This window comes from Scyliorhinus canicula, chromosome 8 (assembly GCF_902713615.1).
Source record: "Scyliorhinus canicula chromosome 8, sScyCan1.1, whole genome shotgun sequence".
Taxonomy (NCBI): domain Eukaryota; kingdom Metazoa; phylum Chordata; class Chondrichthyes; order Carcharhiniformes; family Scyliorhinidae; genus Scyliorhinus; species Scyliorhinus canicula.
In genome coordinates, this window is record NC_052153.1 from 190,228,381 (window position 1) to 190,250,240 (window position 21,860).

At 45.7% G+C, this 21,860-nt stretch overlaps 1 protein-coding gene and 1 non-coding gene across 8 annotated transcripts in view; both read right to left on the reverse strand.

The window, feature by feature from the left end:
- Window positions 1–5,265: 5,265 nt before the first annotated feature.
- LOC119970758 (PRELI domain-containing protein 1, mitochondrial-like) overlaps window positions 5,266–21,860 on the reverse strand; it is a 40,433-nt gene continuing 23,838 nt past the window's right edge. Inside the window, exons 4-7 of one of the 7 annotated variants that reach the window (XM_038805899.1) lie at window positions 20,035–20,145; window positions 15,395–15,473; window positions 11,289–11,315; window positions 5,266–6,822 (exon numbers count right to left, since the gene is read on the reverse strand). In XM_038805899.1, the coding sequence (XP_038661827.1) occupies window positions 6,683–6,822; window positions 11,289–11,315; window positions 15,395–15,473; window positions 20,035–20,145 (357 nt within the window). In that variant the 3' untranslated portion in view covers window positions 5,266–6,682. Of the gene's footprint in view, window positions 6,823–11,288; window positions 11,321–15,394; window positions 15,474–20,034; window positions 20,149–21,860 lie in introns of all 7 variants that reach the window. The other 6 variants (XM_038805898.1, XM_038805903.1, XM_038805902.1 and 3 more) reach the window with 6 other exon arrangements.
- On the reverse strand, window positions 13,786–13,931 carry LOC119970833. Its single transcript, XR_005461695.1, has one exon. It is a non-coding gene; the product is annotated as a small nucleolar RNA SNORA2/SNORA34 family (small nucleolar RNA).

Genomic DNA, 21,860 nt, shown 5'->3' on the forward strand with positions numbered 1-21,860 from the left:
GGGTGAAATTACTCATTTACCCACTTAACTTCGGGGCAAACCTCCTTCAAATAGTGACCCTCCTGGACCTTCCCCACACCCAGGTTCCTGCAGAAACACATCCGTTGGTGCTCCTGCTGAATGAATACCAACGGATTCGGGGAACACCCAGAACGTGCAAATAGTCAAACGAACCCTCGGGACACCCTTTACTCTTACTTGCAGAAGACCAGTTAATTCAATGGAAGCAGTGCTGTAAACGTGGAAAAGCTTAAGGGCCCATAACTTTCACAAAAGTAATGTTTAAAGCTGCTTGCGATTACTAATGGATTAAAAAAAATCATTCAAATGCTTCTGGCGCATTTAGTCATGAATTGGGAATATCCCAAGTTGCTGGATGATTTAATGCACTCAGTTATCATCAGCCTCCCTATGTATTAGATATTTGCAACTGCTGCGTATTAATTGCCCTATATACATTACCAGTGCTAGAAAGTAAGATGTGGTACTTAACAGCGCAAGCACTCTTGCATTCCAGCAATGTGATTCAACATACCTGACCCCATAAAGGGAACTGCTGAAACTGGAACCTAATCCCTGCAAGTACTAAACTTTTCTTGGAAAGTATATATTTTAATTCTTGATATGTTTTCCTACTCTACAATCCAATTTCTTCATCTCTTTCTTTTGTACCCTGGTGAGGTAATAATGGGGAACAGAGATGGTGGAGGCACTGAATATTTTGCCTGTCTTCACTGTAGAGGATAATAAAAAAAGAAGTTCCAAAAAACTGCAGAGGATCTTGGTGCAAAACTATCACCTAAGGAGAAGATATTGAATAAATTAATGGGAGTAAAGGCAGATAAGTCTCTGGGACCTGGTGGCCTGCAGTCCAGGGTATTAAAGGAGGTGGCAGCAGAGTGGCTGCATTGAGTATATTTCAAAATTCCCTGGATTCTGCCCCGGTGGATTGGAAACGCGCTAATGTGAGGCCCCTATTCAAAAAGTGAGGCAAAAGGGAGGAAACGAGAGAACTTGATCTCTGTGGTAGTGAAGTTGCTGGAATCTATCGTTAAGGAGAAGATGACTGAACATTTGAAAAGACCAAGCCATCATAGTTTTATGAAGAGGGAAGTCATGCTTGATGAACTTTCTCAAGTTCTTTGAAGATGTAACCAGCGAGGTGGGCAATGTCATACATTTAGACTTCCAGAAGGCATTTGACAAAGTGCCGCATAAAAGACTGATCCAGATGGTGAGATAACGGGATTGGGGGTAGAGTACGAGGTTGGATTGCGGATTGGCTGACGGATAGCAGAGGGTCTTTGGCTGGCGAACTAACTAGCGGGGTGCTGCAGGGGTCAGTCCTCGGCTGTTTATAATCTATATATGATCTGCAAGCAAAATTTGTGGACGGTACTGAAATAGGTGGGAAAGCAGGCAGTGATGGATGCAGATAGGCTAGGAGATTGGGCCAAAATTTGGCAAATAGAGTTTAATGAGGTTATCCATTTTAGGGCGGCATGTGGCGCAGTGGTTAGCACTGGGACTGCGGTGCTGAGGACCTGGGTTCGAATCCCGGCCCTGAGTCAGTCGGTTTGGAGTTTGCACATTTTCCCCATGTCTGCATGGGTTTCACCCCCACAACCCAAAGATACGCTGGTTAGATGGATTGGCCAGGCTAAAATTGCCCCTTAATTGGGGGGAAAAAAGTTATTGGGTACTCTTTAAAAAAAAAAAGTTAACCATTTTGGTTGGAAAACAAAAGCTAAGTTATCTAAATGGAAAGCAGATTCAAAATGCGTCTGGACAGAGGGATCTGGGTGTCTTTGTTCATTGATCGCAGAAAGTCGGTATGCAGGTAGAACATGTAATAAAGGCAAATGGAATTTTAGTGTTTTAATGAAAAAGGACTCGAGTTTTAAATGTGGAGAAGATTTACTGCAATTGTATAAGGCGTTGGAGAGACCACATCTGGAGTACTGTGTCCAGTTTTGGTCTCCTTATTTGAGGAAGGATGTGGTGACATTGGAGGCAGTTCAGAGGAGGTTCACCAGATTGATTCCGGGGATGAAAGGGTTGACGTATGAGGAGAGATTAAAGTTTGGGCTTGTACTTGCTGGAGATTAGAAGAGTGAGGGGATCTGATCGAGGTATATAAATACCAGGAGGGATTGATAACGTAAATGTAGACCAAATGTTGGCGATCTAGAATGAGGTGTCACAGATATCGGTTGACAGTAGATTTAAAACTGAGATGAGGAACTACTTCTCGCAGAGGGTGTTGAATTTGTGGAACTCGCTGCTCCGTAGTGCGGTGGAATCTGAATCATTAACTGGTTTAAAGGAGCTATAGATATATTTCTGATTTTAAAAAACGGGTTGAAGGGATATGGGGAACAGGTAGGAGGTGGATGTGACTAAGAAGGGATCAGTCATGATCTGATTAAATGGTGGAACAGACGCGGAGGGTTGAATGTGCTCCTAGCTCGTGTACCCGTTCACCTTATTGTCGTCTCTGTTGGTCATCTAGTTCCTTCTCATCTCATCCAATCGATCACCAACATGCCAGATATTTTGTTGCCTTCAGCATGCTGTTATCAACTTGCATTTGCAGCAACTTGCAAAATATTTTTGAGCGGAGGGATAGAGCAGAAAGTGCAACGGTAAACGGTGATGATACTACAGCAAAGTCTGGGCCAGTATTTTTGTTAAATCACCAGTCACGATAAAAGATACATTCTCAAGATAGTGAGAATTGTGGGTAGATGTCCCATCACACACATGTCACCTATGTTCCCCCACCCACCACCGCCCCGGGTGCAGTTCAGGAACTGCCATAAATGCTGCTTTGGGCATGTACCTACAAAGTCAATGGGCGATTTTGTCTGCTTAATCGGCGACATTTTCTTCACTCACAAACCAAAGCTAAAACTGAGAAATGTTGAATCAGTTCCTCAATACCAACTTGCTGAGCTTCCCGTTAAAGTAACTTTTAACTGTTTCCTTCCAGCTATTTTGGCCCAAGATATTTATTGCTGAAGATTTGGTATTTTGGTCTGTTTTAGGGATCTGGACAAGCAGCGGAAAGAGTGCATTGCTTTCTAACTACCTCTGGTGTCTGTGAATGTCAGTGAAACAAACCCATTGCTCTGCGGTTACCAACTCTGGCTTGGGTTAACCCCTGGAGGCTTCATCGTTCGATTCCCGACTTGGGTCACTGTCTGTGCGGAGTCTGCATGTTCTCCCCCATGTCTGTGTGGGTTTCCTCCGGGGCTCCGGTTTCCTCCCACAAGTTCCCCACAGATGTGCTTGTTAGGCGAATTGGACATTCTGAATTCCCCCTCAGTGGACCTGAACAGGTGCCGGAATGTGGCGACCAGGGGATTTTCACAGTAACTTCATTGCAGTCTTCATATAAGCCTATTTATGACAATAATAAAGATTATCTATCCTGTTCAATACCACCTCAAAGAATGCTAATAAATTTGTCAGGCATGATTTCCCCCTTCATGAAGCCACATGGTGCATTTCTAAATGCTCTGCTATTACATCCTCTTGAATGGACTCAGTCTCAAGATGTTAAGGCCTTTAGTTACTTTGTTTTTTGTCTCCCTCCTTTTTTGAATAAAGGTGTTACACTGGCAGTTTTCCAATCCTCTGGGGCTTTTCCAGAATTTAAGGATTCTTGGAAGATTACTACCATCTCTGGAGCTACTTCCTGTAATATCCAAGGATGCAGCCCATCAGGTCGAAGGGCCTTTAGCTCCATTAGTTTCCCTCGTATTTTCCCCAGTGATTGTTATTGTATTTATTTCTTTACCCCCCCCCCCGATTATTTATTTTAAAATGTTATTTGCATTTTCCACTGTGAAGACTGACATAAAGTATTTATTTAACTCCTTTGCCATTTCCTGGTTCCCCAATATTCTCAGTCTCATTCTGTACAGGGCCTATGTTCAGTTCAGCCTCTCTCTTCCTTTTTATATATTTAAAGAAGCTCTTGTCTGTTTTTATCACTTACCATTTTACCCTCGTAGTTCAGCTTCTCCCTCTATTCATTTTTTGATCATCTCGGTAGCACAGCTGCTTCACCGCTCCAGGGTCCCAAATTCGATTCCCAGCTTGGGTCACGTGTCTGTGTGGAGTCTGCACGTTCTCCCCGCGGGTTTCCTCCCACAGTCCAAAGATGTGCAGGTTAGGTGGATTGGCTATGCTAAATTGCCCTTAGTGTCCAAAAAGGTTAGGTGGGGTTACTGGGTTACGCGTGTGGGGCTGAAGTGGGATGCTATTTCCAAGGGCCGGTGCAGACTCCATGGGCCGAATGGCCTCCTTCTGCACTGTAGATTCTATGATATTTTGTCAGTTTTTCCCAATCCCCTAGCTTACCACAGTATGTTTTTTCTTTCAGTTTAATACTATCCTTCACTTGGTTGACCGTGGTTGATTCCTCACTGGGATATATTTTTGTTGTGAGACATATTTTCAGAAACGTCTGCCATTGTCAAACCCCTTTCACAGTCCACTCCAGCCAACTCTGCCATCATTCCTTTATAATTACCCTTATTTTTTAAGCGTAGCACAGTTGTTTCTGATCCAAGTTTCTCACTCTCAAATTGAATGCTAAATTCTACCGTGGTGTAGTCAGTGCTTCCTAGGGGATTTAAAAAAATAAAAATAAATTTAGAGCACCCAATTATTTTTTTTTCCAATTAAGGGGCAATTTAGCGTGGCCAATCCACCTAAACTGCACATCTTTGGGTTGTGGGGGTGAAACCCATACAGATACAAGAATGTGCAAACTCCACACGAACAGTGACCCAGGGCCGGGATTCGAACCCGGGTCTTCAGCACCGTGAGGCAGCGGTGCTAACCACTGCGCCACGTGCCACCCACCCCGGGAGTTTTTACTCAGAGGTTTATTAAACCTGCCTCATTACACATTTTGCAGCAGTCTTTACTGCATTACTAAAACTGACCACGTCACGGTTTGTGTGACCTTGCTATGCACTGGTTTGCAATGTCTGCATTACACTGCACAAACTTTACTGGCTGAAAAGTAATTTCAGATTATCCAGTGTTATAACCGTGCTATGTAAGTGCAAGTCTTTTTCCCCGATTACCAAGTTGTCTGAATCCTCACAGGTATTCAGTCCTGAAGCTAACAACAGATTCCTTCTTCAGGAGGTACTGACCAAGCTTAGAATAAGAACAGCATGGCACACCAGGGGATGCTTATCTGGGCAAGCTCCTTCCACTGTTGCTGAAAAGTCAATATTTCATGGATTGTTCTAGTTGACATTTATTATATATTAAGAAAGGTGGTTCTGAAGGTTTGACAAGACTATTAAATCTTTAGAAATTCTTTTTCTAAAAATACAGAATAAATCAGTAAACTTTACCCATCCGGTTAGATGACAATAGCACGTTAAACAGATTTCAGCAGCAAGGGTTTGTACAAAAAGTTAGTTTTGACATCTTGAGGAAACTTGCCAGCACCCAGACTATGGGGTGGGGGAAAGAAAGCTGAACACTGAGTTACATGAACAGAGAAAACCTGTTGGAAATATGCAGCAGCAGGAAAAAAAAAAAAACAGGTGGACGGGACGCTTCAGCAGAACTTGAAACTGTGAAGCCGCAAACTAGAGGGCTAGACAAAACTAAATGGTGGGAGGACAACCGCATACAAAGAAAGGCAAAGGTCCTGTCTATCCCTCCCCCTTCACATTATTCAGCTCTGTAGAAGGACTCCAATTATCTTCCGGGTCGATGGAACTTTCGAAGAGGAGGAGGCTATTTAGGCCCTCCACGCTGTTCTGCCATTCAAACAGTTCAAGGATTTAAATAAATGATCAAGCATCGGATTACGATGGATAAGGTAACATCTGAAACGTCGCCATATTTTCAATATGGCTGTCTACAGCCAGGATTTACTTTGGTAGCTGGATTGTCTAATTCTGGTGTTTTACTTCCCCGTTAAATACTTAAAATATTAAAATTAAATGAAGAAATATGGTCTAACACGACAGATCAAAGCTCTGTTCTGTGCACCTACACAACTGAGAAGACCTCTTGAAGTTAGGCTGAAAAAATATTTAAAATAAATAATTCAGCACCCGATTAAGAACAGATCAGACAAAATTTCATTAATTTCATTCTTTAAAACTCAGTGCCCAGTTTAACCCAGGGGAAAAAAATAAATTAAAAATGCCCAGGAAAAGAATCCACGTCAATTCTTCCGAACGGAATGTTCATTTTCGTCAGTGTTTACTGACTATGCTGGCTGCAAGTCGCTTCGTGATCAAGGGCTGAACTCTGATTTGCTGAAAAGAATAGTCCAAGATATTTTTTTTTTAAGATTTAAAAATGAACAGATTGCTTGATTGAATCTAGAGTTATTGGGAAAGATGGAAAATGTCACAAAGCTTCGGGAAGTTGTTTCAGAAAGGCTGGGTAACCCTCTGCACCTGTATTCCTTTAATCCGTTATGAATACTAAGACTTCCAGTAAAAATGAATGTTTCTATCCTGGGACATAGTAAAAGTGACAAAATAATAACGCTGTAAACTTTCAGTGCAACTTTCAGAACAAAGACCATTCTGAGACACATGGAACATGTCCATGAGCGCAAAGAACAATTTTAGAAAATGCCATTATCAAAAGGCCAAAGTTGTAATTTGCGGTCAAGGTCTTTCTTCCTGGTTCAGACAAACTGTTTCGCCTTTTGTGGTGCTGCTTTGGACGCCAGGTCCTTTGCCTTCTCGGTGGCTGCCAGCGCAGTCTCCTTTGCCTTCTCGGTGGCCTCTTTCGCAGTTTCCTTTAAAGTTTTAGGCGGCAACTCACCTGAGAGAATTACAGGAAAATATAATCAGCTAAGTAAACAGGGCGACAACTGAATTGCCAAATAAGAAGAGCCCAGTAAGAAGTCTTACAACACCAGGTTTAAGTCCAACAGGTTTGTTTCGAATCACTAGCTTTTGGAGCGCAGCTCCTTCCTCAGGTGACTCAGAAAGGAGCAGTGCTCCGAAAGCTAGTGATTCAAAACAAACCTGGTGTTGCAAGACTTCTTACTGTGCTCACCCCAGTCCAACGCCGGCATCTCCACATCATATCTAAGGTGTTTACTCATTACTAATTTGGCAAAATCCTAAATGCTCCTAGCCACGAGCTAACATCTCAAAAATAATTGCTTTTGTTTATGACAAAGGATCTAATTGACCTGAAACCTCAGCTCCACCAGCTCTGCCAGATCTGCCGAGCATTTTGTCTTTCTTTCACATTTCCAGCACCCACAGTTCATCTGTTGCTAATAATCTTTCAATGTTGCAGCCATAGTTTAAACGCGTCGTTAAACCCAGTTCCACTGATTCCTGGAGTGAAGAGGCTGGCCGTCGCAAGGGGAAAGGTTGGACAGATTGGACCTGCATCCACTGGAGTTTAGAAGAATGAGAGGTCATCTTACAGAAATATAAAAGATCCTGAGGGGACTTGACAGGGTGGATGTATGTTATTTAAATGGAGAGAAATTACAGAACTCTGTATAATAATAATCTTTGTCACAAGTAGGCTTAAATTAACACTTCAATGAAGTTACCGTGAAAAGCTCCTAGTCGCCACATTCCAGCGCCTGTATGTTTGTATGTTTAAAGGGCGGCATGTGGCGCAGTGGTTAACACTGGGACTGCGGCGCTGAGGACCCGGGTTCGATCCGGGCTCTGAGTCACTGCCCGTGTGGCGTTTGCACATTCTCCCCGTGTCTGCGTGGGTTTCACCCCCACAACCCAAAGATGTGCAGGTTAGGTGGATTGGCCACACCAAATTGCCCCTAAAAGTGTGGGCTTAGGTAGGGTGCTCTTTCCAAGGGCCGGGGCAGATTCAATTGGCCGAATGGCATTCTTCTGCACCATAAATTCTATGATTCTATAAAATGGATGGGAAAGCGGGATTAGGCTATGGCATTGGATGACCAGCCATGATCATAATGAATGGTGGAGCAGGCTCGAAGGGCTGAATGGCCTCCTCCTGCTCCTATTTTCTATGTTACCTGAATAAATGTAAGTTCATTCTTCTGACTGAAATGGTGGGCGAGAAGAGAAATAATCTTCCAGGAATGGTCCCTGGATAGTGAAAAGGAACAGCGACTGATTCCTGTGAGGAGGTGGAGTACAGTGAGCCTATATCCTCTGGTGTTCAAACAATTGAGAGGTGATCTTATTGAAATGTGTAAAAAAAAAGGATAGATGCGGAGAGACAGCAAGGATCTAGAACTAGGGTTCCGGGGGTCTAAATTGGACATCTCCTGGAAATGGCACAGGGAGTGTTACAGTGTTAAAACTCGCTGCGGATTTTCAGTTAGTGAGTATATTGAAGACTGAAGTATATTCATTTTTGGGCACTCGAGGAATACGGGATTAGGCGGTACGGCGGTACAGTGGTTAGCACAGGTTTGAACTCGGCCTTATGAGACTGCCCATGTGGAGTTTGCACATTCTCCCTGTGTCTGCATGGGTTTCTTTTGGGTGCTCCGGTTGCCTCCCACAGACCAAATGTGGTTAGGTAGACTAACCATGATCAATACCCGAGGCTGTGGGGTAGTAAGCCTTGGTAGAATGCTCTTTCAGAGGGTCGGTGCAGACTCAATGGGCTGAATGGCCTCCTTCTGCACAGTAGCGATTCTATGGGTGGTAAAGTGGAGATCAGTCATGGTCTTATTGAATGGTGCAGCAAGCGAGAAGGTAGACAAATGGCCTGATTCTGCTCTTATTTCTTCTGGTCTTATGTAGGGACTCTGGTTGAATCATCCTCTTCTGACTGGGCTAGCCACTGTACTTTGCCCTCAAACTTAGACTCCTTCAGAAAGTGTTGGGATTAATTTAGAGAAACAGTTTCAGTTCTGCCTACTCTTAAGATTAGCGTAACAGACTTCCCTTAATTATTTAAAAAACACACCTAGACTGTAACTTTACACGTTAGTATAAAAAGCGAGAGATCACAGCTCAAGGATATTGCAGCAGCTGTCAGCTCCTTTTTAACCTGCTCCCCTCCACCAGCAAAAACAGAATTAAGCACCTGCAAAAAATAGCCTGTGAGATCTCTGGAGTGATTTGGGGGGAACTTGATATGGGAGTGGGTATATCTGACTGCATGTCTGAGCGTGAGGGAGAGGGGGGTGGGAGAGACAGCGGGAGAGAGAGCGATGGAAAGGGAGAGTGAGCGGGAGGGAGAGCGCGCGCGGGAGGGAGAGAGAGAGCGGGAGGGAGAGAGAGAGCGGGAGGGAGAGAGAGAGCGGGAGGGAGAGAGAGAGCGGGAGGGAGAGAGAGAGCGGGAGGGAGAGAGAGAGCGGGAGGGAGAGAGAGAGCGGGAGGGAGAGAGAGAGCGGGAGGGAGAGAGAGAGCGGGAGGGAGAGAGAGAGCGGGAGGGAGAGAGAGAGCGGGAGGGAGAGAGAGAGCGGGAGGGAGAGAGAGAGCGGGAGGGAGAGAGAGAGCGGGAGGGAGAGAGAGAGCGGGAGGGAGAGAGAGCGCGCGGGAGGGAGAGAGAGCGCGCGGGAGGGAGAGAGAGCGCGCGGGAGGGAGAGAGAGCGCGCGGGAGGGAGAGAGAGCGCGCGGGAGGGAGAGAGAGCGCGCGGGAGGGAGAGAGAGCGCGCGGGAGGGAGAGAGAGCCGGAGGGAGAGAGAGCCGGAGGGAGAGAGAGCCGGAGGGAGAGAGAGCCGGAGGGAGAGAGAGCCGGAGGGAGAGAGAGCCGGAGGGAGAGAGAGCGGGAGGGAGAGAGAGCGAGAGGGAGAGGGAGGGAAAGGGAGAGAAAGCGGGAGGGAAAGGGAGAGGGAGAAGGGGGCGGGAGAGTGAGTGAGAGGGAGGGGGGCGGGGGAGGTGTTTTTCATGGTTCGGAATTAAATTCCGCTGATTTTTATAGGTGGAGTAAATGTCCACAGAGCAAAAGTCACTTTGCGCAGATAAATGAGAAACTCAAATTACCGGCAAACTGCATGAAATCTCACTGTGGCTTGTGGGTGCTTTAAAAAAATACATTCTGAGAATGTGGGCACCACTGGCATTGTCCATCGCTAGCTTGCCTTTTGAAGGCTCTTGCTGTACCTCCTCCTTTGTAGGGTTTTCATACAGCTGAGTGATTGCTCAGCCACTTCAGAGGACAGTGAAGAAACAACCACCTTTGGCATGGAGTTGGAGTCACAGCTAAATCAGACTGCGTTATGCATAGCAGTTCTTCCTTCAAAGTTGAGGTTTTGGGTGTTCCACACACAATGGAACAAACTGCTGAAGCCAACAGTCTTTGAAGACGCCGCACTCCTCTAATTCTGGTCTTGTGTATCCCTGTGCCTCTCCATTGCCTGCTATGCCTTTCAGGCCAGGCTATACCAACTCTCTCTCCAGCCTTTAAAACCTCTTTCTTTGACCAAGAGTTCCGTTGGCTGTCCCAATATCTCATAGCCCGTTGCCAAAATTTGTCCAACTCAGGGGCCAAGGGATGATTTGCTATGTTACTGTTTTTAAAATCCTCACCCTCGTTTTCAAATAAATTCCTGACCTCTTCCCTCCCCATCTCTACTTTCATCACCAGCCCTCACAGATATCTGGTCGCATGGGCATTCCTGATTTTAATTGCTCCAACACTGGTGGTATATCTGGCCCCAGGCGCCAGACTTTCCCCCTACAACTCTCCTCCTCTAACCTGTTTTCCTCCTTAAATGCATTCCTTAAAACCTACCTCTCTGGCCACGCTCGGCCTAATATTCCCGTATGTGATTCGGTGTCATACTTCATTTTATAATGCATGGGATGTTATCATTATAAGTGCCTTAAATGTAATAGAAGTTGTTGTTGATAAGGGCACATTGGAAATACAAGTTCTTGAATGAGCAGAAGTAGCCATATGTTAAAGAGAATAGTAGTCAATTATCTTCTTAATCTGAAATTCTTCCTAAAGACTTAACCCCTTTAAAATGAAGGGACAAGGAATATTGTAGATCAAAGCATAAATGTGACCATGACCAAAAATAAAACTGCTCGGTGTAATTCTCATCCAGAGTAATCAGAGTTCAATACTCTGTCTATTCTATATTGAACCCATTTTCAGATTTACCAGAACCATTGTAATATCTTGATCCTAATCTCCATACCCCCAAAGAAATTTCAGACCAAAACAACACATTTTGAGATGTTCACTGGGGACTAGTGACAAAGTTAAGAGCTATATTGGAGTGGTGTGGGAGGGAGCCTGTATTTGGGCAAGTTGGGTTGCCAAATGCATATAGCATCTCTAATTGCACCTGCTCCAAGCTTATTTATACTTACCCACTAGCGCAATAAATAGGTGCAGTCCTGTGCTAAATTCAAACAATGGGGTTAAAAAAGATTACATTTTCATAAAAACAATGATATTGTAACAGTTACAATTTCAGATACACGTTCACAATATACCCGACTTCCCTTAAATCATTCTATTGTTTAATCGTAGCAAAATGGAGAATGAATATTATCTCCAATAGTAACCAGCTCCTTGCTTTGGTGCACAGAATAGGGGACAAGTTATCATTATTTACTCACCTCCTTCACCAGCAAGGACGAAGGGATGGCACGGTAGCACAGTGGTGAGCACAGTTGCTTCACAGCGCCAGGGACCCAGGTTTGATTTCCAGCTTGGGCCACTGTCGTGCGGAGTCTGCACGTTCTCCCCGTGCCTGCGTGGCTGACATTAACACTGCAATGAAATCACCGTGAAAAGCCCCGAGTCGCCACATTCCGGTGCCTGATCGGGTACACCAAGGGAGAATTCAGAATGTCCAATTCACCTAACAAGCACGTCTTTCGGGACGTGTGGGAGAAAACCGGAGCACCCGGGAGGAAACCCACGCAGACACAGGGAGAACATGCAAACTCCACACAAACAGTGACCCAAGCCGGAAATCGAACCCGGGTCCCTGGCGCTGTGAAGCAACCGTGCTACCTATAAGCGCTTGCATTTTCATAGCGCCTTTTATGGTGTAAGGATGTACCAAAGCGAGTTATAGCCAATGAAAGACTTCTGAAGTTTTGTCACGGTAAGAAACAAAGGAAGATCCCACAACAGAGAGGTGATGACCAGATAGCCTACACCTTTTAGTGAGGTTTGTGAAGACCATAAAGACATAGGAGCAGAATTAGGCCATTCGGCCCATCGAGTCTGCTCCGCCATTCAATCATGGCTGATATGTTTCTCATTTCCATTTCCTGCCTTCTCCCCATAACCTTTGACCCCCTTATTAATCAAGAACTTATCTATCTCTGTCTTAAAGACACTCAGTTGAGAGATAACTATTGGGCGCGACAAGAATTCAAATAAAAGCAGGAAGTGCTGGAAATAAAAAGCTCAGCAGGTCAGGCAGCATTTGTGGAGAGAGAAGCAGAGTTAACGTTTTGGGTCAATGACCTTCCTTCGGGGCAGCATGGTGGTGCTGCAGCCTCACGATGCCGAGGTCCCGGGTTCGATCCCGGTTCTGGGTCACTGTCCGTGTGGAGTTTGCACATTCTCCCCGTGTTTGTGTGAGTTTCGCCCCCGTGTTTGCGTGGATTTCGCCCCTGCAACCCAAAGTTGTGCAGGTTTGGTGGATTGGCCGTGCTAAAGTGCCCCTTAATTGGAAAAATGAATTGGGTATAAATTTTTTTTTAAAAATTGGAATCTGAACCTTGAATCTCACTACATCATTAACTCTTTTTTCTATCGCTGCAGATGCTGCCTGCTCTGGAGGTGGCAAGACTAAAGGAGGTTGTAGTGATGGGGAGTGGGTGACATTAGCGTGTGAACAGAGTTCATGAGAATGGCTCTGGGGATGAGGAACTTCAGTTGCGAAGACAGATTGGAGAAGTTGGAACTGTTTGTTTTGAGAGAAGGTTGAGAGGAGATTTGACAGAAGTATTCAAACTCATGAAGGATCTGGACAGAGTAGATAGGAAGAAACCGTCCTTACTCGTGACAGGATCGAGAATGAGAGGGGCAGAGGACTAAGATAACTTACAAAAGTGCAACGACGTGAGGAAAATCTATCTCACGCAGCGAGTGAATAAGGTCTGGAAAGTGCTGCCTGAGAGTGCGATGAAGGCTGATTCAATCAAAGAGTTCAGAGGAGAGTGAGGCCGTTATCTGAAGAGAAAGAATGTGTAGGGTTACGGGGAGAAAGCGGGGAAAACACACTGGGTGGATTACTCATTCCGAGAGCCGGTGCAGACATGATGGGCCAAATGGCCTCCTTCTGCGCTGTAACAATTCTGTGACCTGCTGTGTTTTCCCAGCATCCGCAGACTTTGGGACTCTGCTATTGGTACTATGATAAGAATTAAGTGACTCTTCAACCTTCGTAGGAGTGGAGAGTTAAAACAGAAAGACCAGCTCACACTAGAGTATAAATTATTTGTTGTTTTCAGTGTGCCACTGTGGGTGCACGGTAACAGTGGTTTGCACTGTTGCCTCACAGGCACCAGGGATCGAATCCGGCCTTGGGAGACTATGGAGCTCCCCCCCCCCCTTTTCAATGCAGCCGGAGAGAGGGACAGGTGAGTTGGGAGAGATGCAGTGTGCGAGGAAGAGAGCCAGCGCGAGATAGGGACAGAACAAGGGGGAAGAAAAGTGTGAATAATTGGAGGAGCGGGCTGGAGTGGTGAAGGAGGGGAGGCGGCAGAGGGAGGGAGGAGCGTAGCTACAACTTGGGAGTTTTATAGAGGTGCCCGACGGTGCTGGGGGTTTGTTTGCATGATGCTGGTATCCCATCGCGCCGTGGCAGATGTCACCACGAGACGGACGCTTGCGGGTGAAGCTCCGTGTCTCTTCCTGATGAATTGGCAGTTCCACAGCGGGTAAACCCAGGAATGCCAACAGACCACAGAAAGACACCGATTTTTCCTCTTGGCTCCTGTTTGAAACCATCGGCTACAGCAAAGCCGCGGGTCTTGATTCAGGGCCCCAACTATATGGAGCTTGCACGTGTCTGCGTGGGCTTCCTCCGGGTGCTCCGATTTCCTCCCACAGTCCAAAGATGTGCAGGTTAGGTGGATGGCCATGATCTATGCACGCGGTTATTGGGATAGGACAGATGCTTGGACCTAAGTAGAGTACTCTTTTCGGAAGGTCAGTTCCACCCGATGGGCCGAATGGCCACATTCTGCACTGGAGTTGAAAATGTGCATCAAACTGCATTGTACAAAGATGTGAAGTGTCACCTAGTCTTTACACCCAGATCACGTGATACATAAAAGTGCACAATTCAAACCCAATTATTCTTAAGAAACTGTAATTTTACAGATACAAAAAGAGGACCTGAATAAGTCTACAGAAAGTGCTGTGAACTGGAGAAAGTAGGTCTCTATTAAATATTTCTAGATCTTTATTAGAGGCTGTTTATAGGGGCTGTTTAGCACAGGGCTAAATCGCTGGCTTTGAAAGCAGACCAAGCAGGCCAGCAGCACGGTTCGATTCCCGTAACAGCCTCCCCGAACAGGCGCCGGAATGTGGCGACTAGGGGCTTTTCACAGTAACTTCATTTGAAGCCTACTCGTGACAATAAGCGATTTTCATTATAAACGTTTTTTGAGTCAGATTTGTCAAAAGCTTTTAGATATTGGAAATTAATTAGTGGTGAATAATTTGGATTTGGTTGTTAGCCTGGACAAGGCTGTCTCTACATGTGATCATCGTGAGTAGTGGCAATCTTAAACCCAGCAAGGAACTCACATCAAAGGAGGGCCAATTGTTAGACACAGGTTAGGCTTGGTTTTACCAATCTGAAAAGATGTAGATGCTGATTTCAGTTTGTACATTCGCAGCCCACGGAAAGAAACCTTCAGGCTGGGGCAGCTGAAATCGGTTACAAAATCCCAGATCAACTACAACAATTGTCTTGACTAGTACGGTCTGAATTGAATTCAGCCATGGCTATTGCAATCTCCAAAATAGTCCCACTATGGCTTCACTGTGGCTGCCTGATGCTCATGGTTATGTACCGTCATAGTTAATTTACAGTGCAGGGGGAGGCCATTTGGCCCATCCAGTCTGCACAGGCCCTTACAAACAGCACCCTACTCAAGCCCACGTATCTACCCTATCCCCATAATCCAGTAACCCCCACTTAACCTTTTTGGACACTAAGGGCAATTTAGCATGGTCAATCCACTTAACATCTTTGGTCTGTGGGAGGAAACCAACGCAGACACGGGGAGAACATGCAGACTCCGCACAGACAGTGACCCAAGCTGTGAATCGAACGTGGGACCCTGGAGCTGTGAAGCAACTGTGCTACCCACGGTATCACCCACACAAGGTAAAATGTATTTAGATTCTGAACCAATGACCGATTTCCACTGCTCAGGAAATATGTTTAAACAAGTGCACAAAACCGAGAGAAGGATATAAAAAGAATCAATTTGCACACCTTGCAAATGGGAAAGTATATATTCAAATCCTTCTGTTGCTTTCAGCTGGTTTCTTCTAAATCTGGCAAGACCAAATTCCTATAATACACAAAAACTTCAGATTTATTAAAGTTTCACTTTATGGATGAGTCATCAAGTTCACTTTTAAATGTATCATCCTGTTGGAAGATATTAATACAGATGGGGATACCTGCGAAGTCACAATGATTAAAAAAAAAAAATTCTCAGGTTGTAGGCATCACTGGTCAGGCCAGTTTTTATACCTCCTCCCCAATTGCCCTCGAGAAGGTGGTGGTGAGCCGCCTTCTTGAGCCGCTGCAATCCGTGTGATGTAGGCACACCCACTGTGCTGTTAGAACACAGATCATTACAGGACAGGATCAGGCCCTTCGGCCCACCAAGCCTGTGCTGTTCCAGATTCCTTATTTAGACCTACTACTTATTGCCCAAACGATCGTTATCACTCCAGTCCCCCCCCACCATGTGTCTATCAAGATACATCTTTAAAAAAAATAAATTTAGAGTACCCAATTATTTTTATTTTCCAATTAAGGGGCAATTTAGCGTGGCCAATCCACCTAACCTGCACATCTTTGGGTTGTGGGGGTGAAACCCACGCAGACATGGGGAGAATGTGCAAACTTCACACAGACAGTGACCCAGGGCCGGGATTCGAACCCGGGTCCTCAGCGCCGCAGTTCCCAGTGCTAACTCTATCAAGATACATCTTAAGCCTTGCTATCGTGCCTGCCTTCACCACCTTCACTGGCAGCGTGTTCCAGGCACCAACCACCCTCTGCGTGAAAAACTTTCCTCACATATCTCCCACTCTCACCTGTGCCAACTTGTAATGGAGTTTTCCACACTGGGAAAAGGCTTCTGACTATTCACCCTGCCTAAAGCTCTCGTAATTTTGTACACCTAAATCAGGTCAATTTGTAGTCCTGAATCTCAGCCTCCGCCTTTCCAACAAAAACAATCTGGGTTTATTCAACCTCTCCTTATAGCTAGCAGTCCAGACCAGGCAACATCCTGGTAAACCTTCTTTGCACTCTCTCCAAAGCATCCACATCCTTCTGGTAGTGTGGCGACCAGAAGTGCATGCAATATTCCAAATGTGGCCTAACTAAAGTTTTATGCAACTGAAACATGACCTGCCAACTCTTGTACTCATGGGACTACGGCGCTGAGGACTTGGGTTTGAATCCTGGCCCTGGCTCACTGTCTGTGTGGAGTTTGCACATTCTCCCCGTGTCTGCGTGGGTTTCACCCCCACAACCCAAAGATGTGCAGGGTAGGTGGGTTGGCCACACTAAATTGCCCCTTAATTGGAATAAAAATAATTGGGTACTCTAAATTTATTTATTTTTTAAACTCTTGTACTCAATGCTCCGTCCGATGAAGGCAAGCATGCCGTATGCTTTCTTGACCACCTTATCCACCTGCATTGCCACTTTCATGGAACTATGGACCTGAACGCCCAGATCCCGCTGTATGTCAATGCTGTGGTTAGTACAGTTGCTTTACAGCTCCAAGGTCCCAGGTTCGATTCACAGCTTGGGTCACTGTCTGCAGGTTTGCCCCGTGTCTGCGTGGGTTTCCTCCGGGTGCTCCGGTTTCCTCCCACAGTCCAAAGATGTGCGGGTTAGATGGATTGGCCATGTTAAATTGCCCTTAGTGTCCAAAAAGATTAGGTGGGGTTACGGGGATAGGGTGGAGGTATGGGCTTAAGTAGGGTGCTCTTTCCAGGGGCTGGTGCACTCAATGGGCCGAATGGCCTCCTTCTGCACTGTAAATTCTATGATTCCTAAAGGTCTGCCCTCTTAGGGAAAGGGGTTCCAGGATTTTGCCCCAGTGACAGTGAAGGAACTGTGTCATAACATTTCCATTTCATGATGTTGTGTGGCTTGGAGGGGAACTTGCATAAGTCACTGCTATAGAGGACTTTAGGGAACTATGAAGGAGATCTTGTGAATGGGTAGTGTCCCTATTCTCTGAGCCAGAAACCTGGGGTTTAAGTACCACCCCAGGGTGACCAAGGAAGTTGCATTTATAATGTGGCCAAACAGGTTGTGTATCAACTTATAAATACTTTCAATGTACACCAATGGCAGGTGGCAAGAGCGAAAAAGACTTCCGCTCAGTCATGTGACGGAAAGAAATCGGAACCTCTACAATCACTAGCCACAGCTCCGCACAACAACATGCATGTTGAGGCATATGCTGTCAAACACTGATACCGCGGGGGGCATGATTGGTATCACATTGGTGCCAACAACACGGGGATCAATTCCTGTTCCGGCTGGGGTGGATTTGGGACTTGCCTCCTTGCCCTATCCATGGTGGAGATCGTAGAGCTGTGGGTCAGGCCTGCCTTCGGGCAGAGAACTCGAGGAGGAAGAAGCTTTTTACTTTACAAATGGACAACAGTGGGAAAACTGATCTGAGGTATCACTATCCAGTAAGCTTCTCAACATGCCAATGTAAACCAACAATGAATGAGCCCACAGGCACTGTGTACACCACTTTTGTTTTGCTGGAAAAAGAGACATGCTCGCTCTCATCTGTTTGTGTAGCTCTCATCAGTATGTTTAATTAAAAAATGTGTAATACCTGGACATGTTTCTTTTGCCTGCAGAGGCCAGGTCTCTCTGTATAAATATAGGTAGCTTCTAGCAAGTGTAAGTGATCTTGGCTGTTAGTGTAATCCTTGGCACAACTTGGGATTGTCCTGCAAGTGCTGCCTAATCGTGAAATCACATCATTTTTTAAATATAGATTTAGAGTACTCAATTACTTTTTTCCAATTAAGGGGCAATTTATCGTGGCCAATCACCCACTCTGCACATCTTAGGGTTGTGGAGGCGAGACCCATAAAGACAAGGGAAAAATGTGTAAACTCCGCACGAACAGTAACCCTGGGGCCAGGATCGAACCCGGGTCCTCGGCGCCGTGAGGCAGCATTGCTAACCACTGCGCCACCGTGCCGTCCCTGCATGAAACCACGCCTAACATTTTTAAACTTCATTGACGTGATGTGGGGGTTGCTAGCAAAGCTTTTGATTATTAACTGTTTCCAATAGCCTTGAGAATCATAGAATGGTTAATGTCCAGAAGGAAGCCACTCAGCCCAGATGTGTCTATGCCAGCTCTCTGCAAGAGCAAATCAGATGGTCCCATCACCTCACCTCTTCCCTGTAGCCCTGCAAATTTTCTCTTTTCAGGTGATTGTCCACTTTTTTTTTTGAAAGCACTGATGGATTTTGCCTCCACAGGCAGAGCAATTCAGAACTTGACCACTCACTGTATAAAAAAGATGGCTACGTCGCAGTTGAACAAGGACAAAAGAAGTAGGAGATGGAGTAGACCATATTGCCCATCAAGCCTGCTGCACCATTCAATATGATCATGGATGATCGTGGCTTCAATTCCATTTTCCTGTCTGCTCCCATATCCCTTAATTCCCCTTGAGACTAAAAATCTGTTAACCCCAGCCTTTAATGTATTTGATGATGGAGCATCCACAACAATCTTCCAACGTCCACCCTATCAAAACCCCCTCAGAATCTCGTAGGTCTCAATGAGATTGTCTCTCATTCTTTTTACCTCCTGAGAATATCAGCCCAATTTTTTCCTCATAGACCAAGCCCCTCATCCCAGGGACCAATCTAGTGAACCTTCTCTGTACCACCTCCAATGCATGTATATCCTCTCTTAAATATTGAGACCAAAACTGCACAAAGTACTCCAAATGCGGTCTCACCAAAACCGTGTACAACTGTACCAAGACTTCGTTATCCCTGTTCTCCAATCCCCTCACAATAAAGGCAAAATTGTTTCTTTTACCAATGACACTGGAGGGTGTGCAGAGGAGATTCACTAGGTTAATCCCAGAGCTGAAGGGGTTGGATTACGAGGAGAGGTTGAGTAGACTGGGACTGTACTCGTTGGAATTTAGAAGGATGAGGGGGGATCTTATAGAAACATTTAAAATTATGAAGGGAATAGATAGGATAGATGCGGGCAGGTTGTTTCCACTGGCGGGTGACAGCAGAACTAGGGGGCATAGCCTCAAAATAAGGGGAAGTAGATTTAGAACTGAGTTCTTCACCCAAAGGGTTGTGAATCTATGGAATTCCTTGCCCAGTGAAGCAGTTGAGGCTCCTTCATTACATGTTTTTAAGGTAAAGATAGATAGTTTTTTGAAGAATAAAGGGATTAAGGGTTATGGTGTTCGGGCCGGAAAGTGGAGTTGAGTCCACAAAAGATCAGCCATGATCTCATTGAATGGCGGAGCAGGCTCGAGGGGCCAGATGGCCTACTCCTGCTCCTAGTTCTTATATCAGTGTTTTCTTCTTCACTTAATCGTTCATGAGGTGTGGGCGTCACTGCCAAGTCCAGAATATATTGTCTCTGCCTCATTGCTCTTGAGATGGTGGTGGCAAGCTCCCTCTTGAACCGATGCAGTCCATGTGTTGTGGGAATACCCTGCCCCTTCTACCTCTCAATCCGTCCACAATGGAAGCGGTTTCTCTCCATCTATTCCATCCAGAATCCTCATGCTGTTTTCACATGTTGCGACTCCAGTATACCTGACTGAAGAGCAGAAAATAGCACTTGAACGCTGATAGGCCATTACCTGAATTGCTCGTGAAAAACCAAATACATTTGAAGTGACCCACGCCTCACGTTGGACCTGTGTCCACATCGGATTTTCTGGATTCGGACGATATGTACATTTTTCCTCTACCTGCTGAAATTAATGAAAAGCGCAGTTTCAAAGGTTTGAAATTGTTGGGAATGTTTGTTCTGTGACATGGGATGAAGCAAACACATTTACCACATGTTTTAACTCCGAACTTTCCAAGATCATATTTTCTCAATCTCACTTTCCACATCATGTTTAATAAATATCAGTGTTTATGGACAGAATGTAAGATATGGGTGGGGAAGCTAACCTACATTGTGCCTGGCAGCGATGTCGCAGTGGTGTCCTCATGTAGGGTTCATCCACAGCCCCAAAAACAGTGCTTCCCAAACATCCAGCCCCTCAATCAGGAGACATTAGCAATAAGAAATGTAGGCAATAAAGAATTGATCTTCTGTAGTTTGGGTATGCCTGCACTGTGAAATATCCCCCCACTCCTTTCCCATAATGCGGGAAATTCTTTACATAACTGCTTGCCTTCCCTGCCCAGGTCTTGCCGTCCACTGTTGAAGAATCAGTCTTCGGAGATGGTTTTCAGCCAATTAAGGAACAAAAGGTTAATGACTGTCAAGTTATGTCACTCATGTTTTGTGTGTCTACTTTGTTCCATTGGTAACATCTTGACTCTGGATTAGAAAATTGCTGGTACCAGCACCACACCAGCACTCAAACACACAGATTTAGCACCATTCAGTGCAGCACTGAGGGAGCGTAGAGGTGCTGTCTTTCAAATCAAGACATAAAATTGAGGTCTTGCCTATCTGTCCAAAATGAAAGTACAAAATTCCTCTCTTGGCGAAAAGAAGGGGGCTCTCCCTGTGTCATGACCAACTTCAATCCATCAGCTAGCATTACTGAAATCGATTAGAATTCCTACAGTGCAGGAGGCCATCGAGTCTGTACCGACCCTTTGAATGAGCGCCCTGACCATTTAAGAATGTCCACCCCACTCTATCCCCGCAATCCCATAACCTAACCTGCACATCCCTGGACATTAAGGGCAATTTACCCTGGCCAATCTACCTAACCTGCATATCTTTGGACTGTGGGAGGAAACCGGAGCACCCGGAGGAAACCCACGCAGACACGGGGAGAACGTGCAAACTTCACATTGTCAGGGACCAGAGGTTGGAATTGTACCCGGGTCCCTGGTGCTGTGATGCAGCAGTGCTAACCACTGTTCCACCCATTAGCTGGTCATCGATTGCACCGCTTTTTGTGGGATCTGGCTGTTGTGTTTATGAATCTGGTGAGTGGTTTTGACTGAGGGATGAATATTGGCCTACTCCTGCTCCTATTTATAATGTTCTTATGTTCGGATGGCAGGAGATCTTCCTTCTCATCAAGAAAATGCTATGGGACCTTTGACCTGAAGAGGCAGGTGTGGCCTTGATCTCGCATCTCATTTGCAAAACAGCACGTCCCACACTGAATCACTCCCAGGGTCCTGCATTGTAGGGCCAGTCTAGATTCTGTGCTCACGTTATAGAGTGGGGCTTGAAGACACAAACAACTTTCTGACTCAGAGGGCAGACCGCAGCCAGTGTTTTGATACTTGTATCGGTCACCATCTCTATCAGAGTCATTTTCAGCACAGTGGGTAGCACTGCTGCTTCATAGCTCCAGGGTCCCAGGTTCGATTCCCGGCTTGGGTCACGTGCGGAGTCTGCACATTCTCCTCGTGTCTGCGTGGGTTTCCTCCGGGTGCTCCGGTTTCCTCCCACAAGTCTTGAAAGATGTGCTGTTAGGTAATTTGG